The sequence below is a fragment of the Scyliorhinus torazame genome, chromosome 3 (assembly GCF_047496885.1).
Source record: "Scyliorhinus torazame isolate Kashiwa2021f chromosome 3, sScyTor2.1, whole genome shotgun sequence".
NCBI classification, from domain to species: domain Eukaryota; kingdom Metazoa; phylum Chordata; class Chondrichthyes; order Carcharhiniformes; family Scyliorhinidae; genus Scyliorhinus; species Scyliorhinus torazame.
This window is the reverse complement of record NC_092709.1, coordinates 49,236,390-49,252,303: the sequence shown is the minus strand read 5'-3', so window position 1 is coordinate 49,252,303 and position 15,914 is coordinate 49,236,390. Positions and strand designations below refer to the sequence as shown.

Sequence of the window (15,914 nt, the reverse complement as noted above, 5' to 3'; positions counted from 1 at the left end):
AGAAAATGTGAAAAAGGAGAATTTAAAAAAAAAAAATTTTTTTAAACTTAAAACAAAAGCAACAAGTATGTGAATCAGATTATAAAATATTTCATTAATTTGTGTGGGATTTTCTGCATTCATGCAATGGCATGTTAAGCACTTGCATCGTCTGGTGTTAATAATGAGCACTGGATACTCTGGAGTTTCAAGATTGATGCTATAACTTCATTTCATTCCCTCATTTGAGATTTCTGTACCCTGGTTCACATTTAGCAAAACCAAGGTGGTTTTCATGTGGAAGTCAGTTAGATTTTGCTGGAGATTTTCAACATTTTCTGTTTAGTCGACCACCTGTAATTCCTCCAGAGCCCTGGTCCTAACTGGCAGAAGACAATGCAAGTTATCCAAGAAAAATAGTACGATTAGTGAACAGAAACCAATATTTGAGATGCTAATTAATCAATACATACAGAAAAAAATTAATCAAGCAATCACTGAAATAGACAGAAAGCTAACGTATTATCCTTTTAGATTCTCCTACAGAAGAGACGGCACGGTGGTGCAGTGGTTAGCACTGCTGCCTCATGGCGCCGAGGACCCAGGTTTGATCCCGGCCCCAGGTCACTGTGTGGAGTTTTCACATTCTCCCCATGTCTGTGTGGGTCTCACCCCCTCAACCCAAAAAGATGTGCAAGGTGGGTGAATTGCCCCTTAATTGGAAAAAAAGAATTGTGTCATGAGAATGTCACTTTAAGAAATGTCTGTCTGCTCATGTTACTGCAGTGATGTCAGAGTTTGGGTGGAGCTGAGCTCTGGCTCTGCTTTTTAGTTTCACTTTGAGAAAAGCTTGGGTGTGTCTGTGTTTTTTTGGTTTTGTTTTTTCAGTGTTGGAGCTGAAGCCAGACAAAGCAGGTGTACTGTTGATCTCTCTGCCATGAAAGACTATCTCTTGATCATTTGGTGAATTCAGAATTATAAATGTTTTCAGTAGTGAATGTAAACCTGATGTGCTTCTGTTAAAAGGTCTTCTGGATGTTGTTTGGGAAGTTATTAAGGATTACTTAGTGTTGTATTATTTGGGGGTTGTATTTGATTTGATGGTTGCTAAGATGTTCACTGTATGTTTTAAAAAGGTTAACTTGAGTTCATAGTATAAACATTGTTTTGCTTTAAAAAATACTTTTCCATTTCTGCTGTACCACACCTGTAGAGTGGGCCGTGTGCTCCCCATACCACAATCTATTAAAAGTTGTGGGTCAGGTGAACTCCATGATACACTTTGGGGTTCTTTAAACCCTGGCCCATAACAAATGGATACAATAAATTTATTTTAGAAAGATACTCCTACAGACCAGCACATTCTGTATGCTGTCTTTCTGACAGGCCTATTTCAAGTATGAAAGTAAGGGAGGGGTTACATAACGTTTGAAAAGCTGAAGTGTTGAACTCTGATCAGGAAGATCAATGCCTAGTTCCTCATACTTGTTTCAAACGATAAGCCAAAGTTGGATTCAGACCCCAACTGTCTAAATTTCTGACATCCACCTTGCGCTGTTGTGCCTCCTCCATATGTGGCAGCAAATAAAAAATGTATTTGTGCGCTCATCGAGAACTCTTCCATTTCAGGCAGTGTCAGCATTAAGCAATCCCAAGTCGGATTACCCAGTCAATCTCCCTCTGCTCATCCCCAACAAATGCCAGAGTTCCAAAGGCAGAACATGGCTATTGCCCCAGTGTCACCAGTCTTGCATTTGTAACGCCAGTCACCATATGAAGCTTTGAAATGAGATTACACAAACGAGGAACAGTTTTGTGCTGGAGTGCCATGGTCAGGAATGAATCCATAGAAGAGCCTCACAGCTGGGCAGCACAGTGGTTAGCACTGGGACTACGTCGCTGAGGACCCGGGTTCGATCCCGGCCCCAGGTCACTGTGTGGAGTTTGCACATTCTCCCTGTGTCTGTGTAGGTTTCACTCCCACAACCCAAAGATGTGCAGGTTAGGTGAATTGGCATTGCTAAATTGCCCCTTAATTGGGAAAAAAAAGTAATTGGGTTCTCTAAAATTCAAAAATTTTTGAAAAACGGATCCTCACAGCTGGAGAGGAAACATACATCTTATCAATCCGAACTGGATTTGAATCCCATGATCTGAAATTAAAAGACCAGGGGTTAAACCCACACTAACAGTTTTCCTTAAAGGGCACAGTCAGCATTAAATGTATATTTTGCAAAAAGTTAAGTGGGACCCGACCCTCTACTAATATGAATGAACAGGACTACTCCATTAAGTACATCTATGTACGTTTTAAATAAATTCAGTTGCAGCACTTTCTCAACATTTTCCACTCAATTGTCCTCATTTATCAACTTTGGTAATCAATTTCGAATTAAGAAAAATGGAGAAATAAAGAACAGTTGTCATTCATATTCTGGTGTGTGTACTGGTGGGGACAAGAGGAGCACTCACAGTAGTCAAACTCCTTTCACAAAGAAAAGAACTGCAAAACTAAAGATCGTAAAACAGAAACAAAACAATAACTGCAGGTACTACTAACTCAAAGAGAGACATAGTAGTATAATCAGTTTTAAAAGCCCTTTATCAAACTGCCAGTGGCAGTAACCATAGTGCTGAGAGCAGTGTCAGGGGAAGCACAGCTGACACCACTACCTCTTACAGAACAAATCAGGATATTACACATTTAGTTTCAATCTGAATGTGTTTTTACATTTAAAGATGTTCATGCTGCAAATTTTGTTTTTCCTCTTCAGCAACTTCCTCTTGTTTTTGCTACATCATGATTTTACAGTCCCCACACTGTGGAAAATGGGCGAATTGGAAAATCTCTACCTACTCACGCACACAGTGACGGGTATTTAGAAGTAACGGACAACATTACAATTCCCAAAGTTTGCCTTCCTCAGATTGACAGTTCTATCAACAAGCTACAAAATGTTTTTTTTAAAATCAAAAAGCAGAATTCAGAAAATGCTGCTAATATGAAATAATAACGTTGATCTCGGGTGTATGGGTCGGGGAGGGCAAGGTGTCGGAAATACACCAGGAGTTGAAAGAAGAGGGGGAAGCGCTGGTAGAAGTTTGAAGGGTAAATGGGAGGAGGAGCTGGGGGAGGAGATCGAGGAAGGTCTTGTGGGCTGATGCCCTAGGTATGGTTAATTCCTCCTCCTCGTGTGCCAGGCTCCACCTGATACAATTTAAGGTGGTCCACAGAGCGCACTTGACGGGGGCGAGGTTGAGTAGGTTCTTTGGGGTAGAGGACAGATGTGGAAGATGCTCAGGGAGCCCGGCGAACCATGTCCATATGTTTTGGTCATGCCCGGCACTGGAGGGGTTCTGGAGAGGAGTGGCGGGAGCAATATCTCAGGTGGTGAAAGTCCGGGTCAAGCCAAGCTGGGGGCTAGCAATATTTGGAGTAGTGGACGAACCGGGAGTGCAGGAGGCGAAAGAGGCCGGCATTCTGGCCTTTGCGTCCCTAGTAGTCCGGCGAAGGATCTTGCTAATGTGGAAGGAGGCGAAGCCCCCCAGCCTGGAGGCCTGGATAAATGATATGGCTGGGTTCATAAAGTTGGAGAGGATTAAGTTCGCCTTGAGAGGGTCTGCGCAGGGGTTCTACAGGCGGTGGCAACCGTTCCTAGACTATCTCGCGGAGCGTTAGAGGAAGGTTGGTCAGCAGCAGCAGCAACCTTGGGGGGGACGGGGACGTCCTTGGGGGGGGGGGGGGGGGAGAGAGAGAGAGAGAGGGGGGACTGCCTGGGAGGGTGGATGAGCAAGAGATAACATGAAGGGTTGGGGAAACTGGCACGTACGGGTGAGGGCCAGTGTACAAAGCTGTGTAAATATATCATTTTGCCACGTATATATCTTTCTCATTTTTTTTTTGATGAAATGAAATGACGTGCAATACTGGAACACAGATCATGTGGAGAAAATAGATGTGCTAAAGTTTCTGGTGTGGGCCTTTCTTCAGAACTGAAACACAAGAGGCAGACCAATATGTTAATATCTTGGCTGACCTGCTCAGAGTTTCCAGCATATTCTGCAGACTACAAGTAATTACTATGACTATGCACTCACCAGTTTCACAAGAGGTTGAGTGCCTCTCCTGTTTTCCTAATCTCATACCTCTTGAGCTCAGTAAAAAAATTAAATTAAACGGCCGGTGAATTACCCAATTCTTGATACGGTAAGGAAGAGACTGATTTAAAGTGTCATGCGTCTGCCTGGAGACAGCATAGATAATATTCAAAGGGCCTCAATTGGTATGCATCTCTCTCAGTAATGAATTTAGAATGGCAGTTTAGATAATAATCAAGTGTGAATAGTTTATGGAGGAGAAACAGAATATAGACGATTGGGAAGGTTCCCAAGATATACATATGTTAATGTATAGTCAAGTAAGTGGATGGGGTCAGACAGTCGAATACACAGAAGGCATAATCAAAGAACAACAAAGGTATAATTGACCAGCAATTGAGAAGGAAGGGAGGCAGTTACCATCTAGCAGTCTCAGAAAGCAGACAGGCCAGTTTCCAGCCACCAAGCCTGAAGGCCAAGTTTACAGCAAACACGCTTCTAAGAGCCAAGGTAGTGCAGAAAACCGTTGTTAATAGCGGTTTTTAAATGTCTTTGTTGGACCAGGAAAAAGACAGTTCCCAGATTTGAGTACATCCCTGTATTGTGTGCTAACTACAACTGGTTATTCAATTTGGATGCTGTTTGTGGAACTGGGGAGTCTTACAGAGTTCAGGTATCATAGATATAAGACCATAAGACATAGGAGTGGAAGTAAGGCCATTCGACCCATCGAGTCCACTCCACCATTCAATCATGGCTGATTTCAACTCCATTTACCCGCTCTCTCTCCATAGCCCTTAATTCCTTGAGAAATCAAGAATTTATCAACTTCTGTCTTAAAGACACTCAACGTCTCGGCCTCCACCGCCCTCTGTGGCAATGAATTCCACATACCCACCACTCTCTGGCTGAAGAAATTTCTCCTCATCTCTGTTCTAAAGTGACTCCCTTTTATTCTAAGGCTGTGCCCCAGGGTCCTAGTCTCCCCTGCTAATGGAAACAACTTCCCTACGTCCACCCTATCTAAGCCATTCATTATCTTGTAAGTTTCTATTAGATCTCCCCTCAACCTCCTAAACTCCAATGAATATAATCCCAGGATCCTCAGACGTTCATCGTATGTTAGGCCTACCATTCCTGGGATCATCCGTGTGAATCTCCGCTGGACCCTCTCCAGTGCCAGTATGTCCTTCCTGAGGTGTGGGGCCCAAAATTGCTCACAGTATTCTAAATGGGGCCTAACTAATGCTTTATAAAGCTTCAGAAATACATCCCTGCTTTTATATTCCAAGCCTCTTGAGATGAATGACAACATTGCATTTGCTTTCTTAATTACGGACTCAACCTGCAAGTTTACCTTTACAGAATCCTGGACTAGGACTCCCAAGTCCCTTTGCACTTCAGCATTATGAATTTTGTCACCGTTTAGAAAATAGTCCATGCCTCTATTCTTTTTTCCAAAGTGCAAGACCTCGCACTTGCCCACGTTGAATTTCATCAGCCATTTCTTGGACCACTCTCCTAAACTGTCTAGATCTTTCTGCAGCCTCCCCACCTCCTCCACACTACCTGCCCCTCCACCTATCTTTGTATCATCGGCAAACTTAGCCAGAATGCCCCCAGTCCCATCATCTAGATTGTTAATATATAAAGAGAACAGCTGTGGCCCCAACACTGAACCCTGCGGGACACCACTCGTCACCGGTTGCCATTCCGAAAAAGAACCTTTTATCCCAACTCTCTGCCTTCTGCCTGACAGCCAATCGTCAATCCATGTTAGTACTTTGCCTCGAATACCATGGGCCCTTATTTTACTCAGCAGTCTCCCGTGAGGCACCTTATCAAAGGCCTTTTGGAAGTCAAGATAGATAATATCCATTGGCTCTCCTCGGTCTAACCTATTTGTTATCTCTTCAAAGAACTCTAACAGGTTTGTCAGGCACGACCTCCCCTTACTAAATCCATGCTGACTTGTCCTAATCCGACCCTGCACTTCCAAGAATTTAGAAATCTCATCCTTAACAATGGATTCTAGAATCGTGCCAACAACCGAGGTTAGGCTAATTGGCCAAAATTTTCCATCTTTTTCCTTGTTCCCTTCTTGAACAGGGGGGTTACAACAGCGATTTTCCAATCCTCTGGGACTTTCCCTGACTCCAGTGACTTTTGAAAGATCATAACTAACGCCTCCACTATTTCTTCAGCTATCTCCTTTAGAACTCTAGAATGTAGCCCATCTGGGCCCGGGGATTTATCAATTTTTAGACCTCTTAGTTTCTCTAGCACTTTCTCCTTTGTGATGGCTACCATATTCAACTCTGCCCCCTGACTCTCCGGAATTGTTGGGATATTACTCATGTCTTCTACTGTGAAGACTGACGCAAAGTACTTATTTAGCTCCTCAGCTACTTCCTTGTCTCCCATCACAAAAATACCAGCGTCATTTTGGAGCAGCCCAATGTCAACTTTTGCCTCCCGTTTGTTTTTAATGTATTTGAAGAAACTTTTACTATCATTCCTAATGTTACTGACTAGCCTACCGTCAAATTTGATCCTCTCTTTCCTTATTTCTCTCTTTGTTATCCTCTGTTTGTTTTTGTAGTCTTCCCAATCTTCTGACTTCCCACTACTCTTTGCCACATTATAGGCTTTCTCTTTTGCTTTGTTGCATTCCCGAACTTCCTTTGTCAGCCATGGCTGCCTAATCCCCCCTCTGATAACCTTTCTTTTCTTTGGGATGAACCTCTGTACTGTGTCCTCAATTACTCCCAGAAACTCCTGCCATTGCTGTTCTACTGTCTTTCCCACTAGGCTCTGCTCCCAGTTGATTTTCGTCAGTTCCTCCCTCATGCTCCTGTAGTTACCTTTATTTAACTGTAACACCTTTACATCTGATTCTACCTTCTTTCTTTCAAATTGGAGATTGAATTCGACCATATTATGATCACTGCCTCCTAAGTGCTCCCTTACTTTAAGATCTTTAATCAAGTCTGGCTCATTACATAACACAAAGTCCAGAATGGCCTGTTCCCTCGTGGGCTCCATCACAAGCTGTTCCAAAAAGCCCTCCTGTGAGCATTCAATGAATTCCCTTTCCTTGGGTCCACTGGCAGCATTATTTACCCAGTCCACCTGCATATTGAAGTCCCCCATGATCACTGTGACCTTGCCTTTCTGACATGCACTTTCTATTTTGTGGTGCATTTTGTGCCCCCGGTCCTGACCACTGTTAGGAGGCCTGTACATAACTCCCATTATGGTTTTTTTGCCTTTGTGGTTCCTCAACTCTACCCATATAGCTTGTAACAAAGTGTATGTTTTATACAAACTGTGTTTATTAATTCATACATCTTAATTGCACGAGAGTAGAGTAGTCCTGTTTGTTTGTTTTTACTTCAATAAATAGTCTTTAATAATTGTTAAACGTCAACTGGCTTATTTATTCTCACTGGGGTTTCATTTGTCTCCATATACCAAAACAAAATAAAACGATACACCCCACGAGCCGGTGTTCCAAGTTGGGATACTCTTGCAAATAACATCAGCATGCTTTGTGACAAAAGGAAATCATAAGTTTAAAATATAACACCCATGCATCTTGTACCTACATTCTTATTGCCTTTGACATGGCAATAAAATCACTATTTCCAAACCTAGCCAGACCTTACAAAGCCGGCAAGCACTTCAGTGTACACATGTATGACAATGGAATCTGTCGAAGCATTTGCGTCATGATGGCCTTGTTGAAATCAAAGCAAACAGAAACATAGTATTGGTTGAAGTCACAATTCTATTCTGAAACAAGAAAAATTGTTACAAGCAATTACAAAGCCTGGACTAGATTCTCAAATTATTGGGAATAGTCAGGAGCCTTTATTATTTTTTCTAAGATTACTGACCTCTTGTTTTTCATTGTTTTTATAATTTTGGTATGTACCAGTTTACATGTTTTCTCAAGGTATGGTTTCTTAGAGTACAACCTTTCAAACAATTTACACAACATTTGTAGGTAAAGGCCAGGATGATTTTTATGTCAGATGATTTCCAACCCTATAGCCACTCCATCATCAAAACTACCTAATTCCACCTCCATAATATTGTCTGTCTCTACCAGAGCCTTAACTCATCTGCTGCCCACCCATGCGTTTGTCACCTCAACTCAACTGTACCAATTCTGAACATGCTCAACTATTGCATTACTCTCTTGGCTAGTCACCACCTCGCTCCCTCAATAAACCGGAGGTCCAAACTCTGCTCGCGATATTCTGGCTCACACCAAGTCCCATTCACCCATCACCCATGTTTGTTAACCTACATCTGGTACTATTCCAGCAACAGCTCAAATTTAGTGTTCAAACTCTTCCATTACTTCACCCACCCTTCCTGATCCTTGTAACCAATGTTCGCTCCAAACCACATGCCTGTGCAACAGGCTGTGCAACAGTCCATCAAGCGCTACACTTGATTATTACAGCTGTGCACAGCCTGATGGTTAAACGAGGTTTACTAGCCCATCAGCAACAACCTGGTACACCCCCCACAAAGGGAAATTAATGACTAAGAGGGCAGGCTAACATAATTAATCAGGTGGAATTAACAGCAGAATGTCACTCCCGTCAGTTCTTGGAGCTAAAAGCTTTCACTTTACTCAGCACCTCTCCCACTCCCTGCTCCAACTCTCCTGTTCACCCCGTCCCTCTCACTCCCTCACTCGTTTCCTCCTTCTTGCTGCTCCTCTCCCAAGCCCTCACTCAAAGAGCAAGGGTTTCAGGAGGGGGGCAGCGAGTGGGATAGGCAGCAGCGGGAGGGTCAGCGAGGGATGCGGTAAGCGGGAGTGACAGCAACTGAGGGCTCAGGTAAGGAACGTGTGAGGAGGAGAGGCAGAAAGTGGGAGGATTAGTGAAAGAAGTGGTGAGAAGAGGCAGCAAGCGGAACAGTCAGGGACGGATGCAGTGAGCGGGAGAGGTGGCAACTGAGGGGATCAGATAGCGAACGTGTGAGGAGGAGGGGCAGCAAGCGGGAGGCAAGAAGCAACGATCGGGAGACAAGTTGAAAGAATTAATGATTTATTCAGAGTGAGTAAGTGGATTTTTGGGTGAGTTAATACCACTGATCTAGTCATTCTGCTTTCATTAATTTAGTATAATTATTAAAGGAACATTGATCCCAAAGACATTTAGCATATTAAAAATACATGAAGGGCAGCACGGTGGCGCAGTGGGTTAGCCCTGCTGCCTCACGGCGCCGAGGTCCCCAGGTTCAATTCCGGCTCTGGGTCACTGTCCGTGTGGAGTTTGCACATTCTCCCCGTGTTTGCATGGGTTTCGCCCCCACAACCCAAAAATGTGCAGGCTAGGTGGACTGGCCACGCTAAATTGCCCCTTAATTGGAAAAAATTAATTGGCTATTCTAAATTTAATTTTTTTTTTAAAATAAACACAAGGGCATATCTAGGCAGTTTGAGAAAAGTTTTGGATTCCTAACCCAGAACTCCAAATAATAATGCAAAGGTTCTTGAGGTTTTCACATGGTGCCTTTCCACTTGTGTAATATTCCAAATACTACCGCTCCCCCATTCAGTTTTCTAGACATCGGAGTGACAAGTTTATTTTAAGAATGGTTTATTACATTGCAATTCAAAGATGTTTAATCTGAAAAAAGACTAGGTCAAATATATGCGACAACATCCCCAAAAACCTACTCAAGGCATTCTCCCTCCTGGGATTCCATTCTCTTCACCAGTCCTCAGGTGCAGTTTTCCCCCTTCAATATTCACTTAATTTACAGGAACACCATGTTTCTCTGACCTTCACTCTTCAGTTCACAAGAGCCAAGCTCTCTCCAAATTCACAGACACTTTACCACTGCCTAGTTATATTTGTTGATGTGAATAAATATTTGGCACACTATTTCCTACTATTCATAGCAGTTTTTAAGTGAAGAGAACACTCAACAAGCTGAAAAATTAAAAGATCCCTTTTCCACATTTTCTAACAATTCAAAAGTCAAATCTCAATTTTCAGCTGGTTAAAGTGAAACAAAAAATCTTTTGTCTTGAGCTGCTGACACCAATTCAACTGTTCTTCTGTCAAAGAACTAAAATACAAGCTACAAAATAAAAACTAACTAATGCTTCTTGTGGTGATGTGCATCAATGTAAATACATGTCGGCTAGCTAGACAATAGAGGGAGCACCAAAGACATCACACACACACACTCAACCAATAGATCAGGTAGATAGGACACAACCAATGGATGTTCACGATACACACGGGGGGGGGGGGGGGGGGGGGCATTACACCAACCCATATATAAAGGACACCACACACATGATCTGCCTCTTTCCAGTGGAGACAGTCAGTGAGTAGAGACACAGGGTTGATTCAATATTACACCCACCACGTGGATTGCAGCAACTGGTTAGTCAGTCTGGGTAGCTATAGTAGGATTAGCTTGAGTGTCGAACCTGAGTAATTGAAGTGTAAATAGTTTAATAAACGTGTTGAAGTTATCTCCACGTCTGAACCTTCCTTTGTCAAGTGCACCACAAGGAAGCCGCTTATGTTACACCTACAGCATAACAAATCACTTCTCTCATGAAATGAATGAAATGAAAATCGCTTATTGTCACAAGTAGGCTTCAAATGAAGTTACTGTGAAAAGCCCCTAGTCGCCACATTCCGGCGCCTGTTCAGGGAGGCTGTTACGGGAAGTAGTGTAGGGGTGGAGCTTACAATCTAGAGGTTCTGAGTTCAAATGTCACCAGTATAAATTTAAAATTAAATCAGTAAATCTGGTAAATTTGTGGACTAACAACCGTGTCAATGGCTGGGAATGGTATTCTTTCTCCTTCTTCGATGCCGATGTTAACTGTTTAAAAATATACATTATAGGGCAGCACGATGGCGCAGCGATTAGCATTGCTGTCTCACGGCGCCGAGGTCCCAGATTCGATCCTGGTCCTGGGTCGCTGTCCGTGTGGAGTTTGCAGGGGTTGGTTTAGCATAATGGGCTAAATAGCTGGCATGTAAAGCAGACCAAGGCCAGCAGCGCGGATTCAATTCCCGTACCAGTCTCTCCGAACAGGCACCGGAATGTGACGACTAGGGGTTGTCACAGTAACTTCATTTGAAGCCTACTTGTGACAATAAGCGATTTTCATTCATTTCATTCACATTCTCCCCGTGTTTGCATGGGTTTCGCCTCCACAACCCAAAGATGTGCAGGAGAGGCGGATTGGCCATGCTAAATTGCCCCTTAATTGGAAAAAATAAATTGGTCTCTCTAAATTTTTTTTTTTTTAATATACATTATATAGAGGTTTTTTGTTTCTACTGGTGGTGCACCTTAACTTGACACTGGTGTATATAACAAAATCCATTCCCTACATGGATGGATAGAAGAGGGAGGGGGCATTACCTGTGACTGTGACGACTGCCATCTCTACTCAATCGTCCAATCCTGGCACTTGCACACACTCAATGTTCTTTTGACAAGTATTAGAGGCAATGCCTCCAGGTGTGCTTTTCTTAAGTTGACGAATTCCCTCCTGAAACCTCTCCATCTCCTTCAAGAGGCTGCTTAAAATCTATCTCTTTGACCAAGCTTTGGTTCAACAGTTCCCATACATTCTGATATAGCTTGGTGACAGATTTTGTCTGATAATCTTTGAAAAGAAAACAGGGCCATTTTAAGTTAAATTTAAAGATCCAAAATTAAGGTGCCAGCTTAGGTCAGTGGAGCAATCGACTCCAATCAGAGGTTGTGGATTCATGTCTCACTCCAGGGGCTTCTGTACATAATCAATGCAGATATTTTAATCCGGTACTAACTGAACACGACATTGCAATACCTGTTATCTTTTGGATGAGCCTCTATCAAGGCGTTATTCATCTTTTAAGGTAAACACAGAAGATCATGTGGCATTATTTTAAGAGCAAGGAAGTACTCCTGGAGGTCCTGGCCAACATTATCCTTTAGTCAACACCAAAATGAGATTAAGTGGTTATTTGTCTCGCTAATGTTTGGGTCCTTGCTGTGTACAAGTTGCCTCACACATCTGCCTGAACTTCAAAAGTAATTCATTGGCTGTGAATTGATCGGCTGTGGCCTGAAGATGCGAATGGTTCGACATACATGCAAATTCTTCTCTTAATTGGGAAGCCCAGAGCAAGGGAGACCAATACAACCTTCACACAAACACTTTTCTCTCCCTTTTTCTTGAGCATTATGACAAAGAGGACTTGAATACATAAACCATTTCAACCTACATGGGCAGCAAACTTCCAAACCCACTATCGTGGGCTCAAAAATATTGCTGCTGAAAAACATTTGTAATTTATATTATAAATAATAATTTAAGAATAGAACTTTGTTACATAATTACAATGGGAGCATGGTACTTGCTCTTGCTGAAGTAGAAATTGTACATGTTGCACTTAGATTTATTCAGTCCACATTTTAATTAGCAATATTAATTAACAGCAGGAGGATAAAAGGCTTGTTACATATGAACATGCAGAAACCACTGACAGATACTGCAATCGGATTCCTGACACCAATCTTACAAAATGTATCCTTACACTTTTTATATCCTTTTCCACTAAAAGCAAAAGAAAGAAAGCAATGCTCATTTCTGAACACTTCAATCTAATAGTCTGTTAAAAAAAAAAAGATTCACGGTACCAGTTTTAAAAGTCTTGAAGTTCACGACATGGTGTTGACAGTAGCAAGACATTTACTGTTCTCAACAATCTGCCTATTCTCTGCAAGCAACTAATTCTGCAGGAAATAGATGGGAAGGAGGTTTAACAGAGACTTAATAAAAATGAACCCAAGAACTTGGACTCTCGAGTGATAAACCACTTTTCACTTATATAGTCACTGCCATAAAACTGTAATGAAACTAAGTAAAACTCTTGAGGAAATGCATATCAACAAATTCTATTTCCCTGAGTATATCTCAAAAGTATATCTAAAGATCTGTGGTTTTCAAATGTGTTAAATCACAACCATTTCAGACTGCCCCGTGAAAGGAATCTTTAAGACTACCATAAATTATTTTACCCAGAAGTAGAGCAGGCTCTGCAAAACCAAAAAGGTTCAAAGTCCCTACACTAGAAATTATTTTCTCAAGCTGCAGTAAATAATTAGCTCATTGGCCCTTCAAACCTGCAGTTTTAATGATGTAAAGTTTGCCTAGTTACATTTTCAAAATAAAGTAGGTGTTGCCCAGGAATAAAACGACATTACCACTTTTCATGTGAGAATTAGGCTGCACAAAGCTCAGTTGAACAAAACGTTTGACTGCAAAGAAAGTTATAAAACCTTCAAGGCTGCCACAAGCTTCTGCCAAGGTTGCAGATTCCTACAGGTCTTGGGTGACTGTGTGGAGTTTGCACATTCTCCCAGTGTCTGACTGGGTTTCCTCCCATAGTCCAAAGATGTGCAGGTTAGGTGGGGTTTACCAGGCTAGGGAAAGGGAAAGCTCCTAATCAGGGTGCTCTTTCAGAGGGTCAGTACACATTATTTTTCTTAAGTAAGTTTAAAGTACCCAATTATTTTTTTTTCCCAATTAAGGGGCAATTTAGCATGGCCAATCCACCTAGCCTCCACATCTTTGGGTTGTGGGGGTGAGACCTATGCAGACACGGGAGAATGTGCAAACTCCACAGGGACAGATTGAACCCAGGTTCTGCGACCGTGAGGCAGCAATGCTAACCACAGGATCACCGTGGGCCAAACAGCTTCCTTCTGCACTGTAGGGATTCTATGGATATTTAAAGATACATCTGAATCCAGTGATCTTTCTCATCCTGTCTGGCTAGTCCCATCTGAGCCACCTTCTCAAATCACAAGTGTACCTCGGGTGAAAGGACTTTCTTTTACCCCCCTCGCTAAAATACTACAATCCTAAGACCTGCAACAGCGGGGGGGGGGGGGGGAGCTTTGCAGCCGAGGCACCCGTGACTTCCCAATAAATTTATTTCTACGCGTTACAAGCAGCCACTTCATCCGTCCACGTCGTTTGGCATTACACGTGTATTCGAATACATCAACACCCATTCTACCTCAAATGTAATCATCGCAGCAGCCAAGTTAATGGGTGTGTCCCATACTGGAAACTCGGTTTCTGACAGTTTGGACGATTCACAAACCGTCCCATGAAAACGATCACCGCTCAACATGTGTCGGCGATCTGATCTTTGCTGTGTTCAACCATGTGTGACTTTAACCTCACTCAAATTATAAACATTACAACATACCTATAGACACACTGGATTCCATAACTTTTCTTTTGGTAAATCTACAAACGCTGGAATTCTGCAATGAACGACTGCGCACCCCATTGCCTAGGTTGGCAATAACTTGGTTCGGCTTTTCAATAAAATCATCACGTCCAGTAAGTAATTCCAAACAAGTCGTAGTTTGCATACTAACTAGATGAAGAAGCGTAAAGGACCAGTGCCAGCAGGTACTGTGCACATTTACTGTACTTCCAGTATGAAGAAGGGCTGTCCATTCTGCCCTGCCAGAGGGAATAACCAATCGATCATTGTTCGGAATGAGAAATTAATGATGCGCAGGTAAATATTAAACTTTTACAATCGGGTTCGCTCGCAGCATCGCCCACTGCAGAACCGAACCTTTTTAATCTGTGTACACATTTATATATGAAAGTTGTGTGCTGAAACTTACGTAACGTCTCAACTTTTTCTCCGGTGGAGACTTCCTCAGCCAGCCGTTGTAGACGATATCGCCGGCGCTCATCTTCTTGCTGGCACGGTGAGGGGAGGCTGGGAAATGACGGTGAAGGCAGACCAGGGGTGGTCTCTCCAGCACCCAGGCCGGTGGAGTCAAGTAAAGTGCGGCAACTTTCCCCAGCACAGCTCTCGCTTTCCCCAGTCCCCCTGTCCAACAAGCCTCGGGGCGGGGAGGGGGTTGGGGTGTAGGGGAAGCTGCACTCGGGTGATGGTGGGACAGACTTGGCTGTGGTGAAATCTGGAGTCTGACTCTCCCGCTCTTGTCCAGCGCGGTGCTGTCCGGCCCAGTGCAGCCCGGACACTCGTGTCTCGCGCGCCGCAGCTCCCCGGGGATGCTGGCTGAGTGACTGGCTGACAGCTCCGCTCCCTCCGAGCCGCCGCCTGCAGACTTTCCCAATGCAAAAAGAAAACTCACCGACTCCCAACCGATCCAACTATTCAGTGACGTGGGCGACGTGAGTTGACGCGATCTGGGGTGAGTGTGGGAAGGAGAGGAATCCTGAAACAGAATTGTGGGATTTGTAGTTGACACAAAATCCAAAAGCCTCCCACCTACTTTCCACCCCTCCTCCTCCTCCCCGCCAGAGACTTCACCTGATGCTTCCTCTAGCCTGGGAAAGTGCACCTCCAGCACCCAACCCAGTGGTCAAGGCTGGTCCGAAAGCGTGAAAGTTTATTTTGTGTGTGTGTGTGTTGGTCACTGGAGCGGAGTTCGGGACTGGATCTGTGACACTGTCGGTAAGGCCAGTGTGAATCTCTCTCTCTCTCACTCTCTCTCCACATTGACACCGGGAAGAGCAGTCTGCAATCCCAGTGGGTCAGCCTTCCAGATCGTGTTTGGAAACTACATTTCCCAGGTGACAATCCTAGCGTTTGGCCCGTTCTCCTCCCCCCCCCCCCCCCCCCCGATCGGGAAAACCGAGTGTTACATTTTTAAGCTGCAACAATGTAAACAGTGCTCCATCCAGAGTATAACTCATTAAAGAGCCTATCTCGGTCAGACTCAACATTATCTGAAATAAAACTCAGATTTTCTTTTTTTTTTAAACAAGATATCCTTGTAAAAGTCATATG

General features: G+C 43.3%; 1 protein-coding gene across 5 annotated transcripts in view; it reads right to left on the bottom strand.

Annotated features, from left to right (window-relative positions):
- gab1 (GRB2-associated binding protein 1) overlaps positions 1-15,311 on the bottom strand; it is a 307,978-nt gene extending 292,667 nt beyond the window's left edge. For 2 of the 5 annotated variants that reach the window (XM_072495643.1, XM_072495645.1), the window contains exon 1: positions 14,776-15,311. In XM_072495643.1, coding sequence (XP_072351744.1) covers positions 14,776-14,847 — 72 coding nt within the window. In that variant the 5' untranslated portion in view covers positions 14,848-15,311. Of the gene's footprint in view, positions 1-14,342; positions 14,450-14,775 lie in introns of those variants that run through there. The other 3 variants (XM_072495644.1, XM_072495649.1, XM_072495648.1) reach the window with 2 other exon arrangements.
- Between the last annotated feature and the right edge of the window lie 603 nt (positions 15,312-15,914).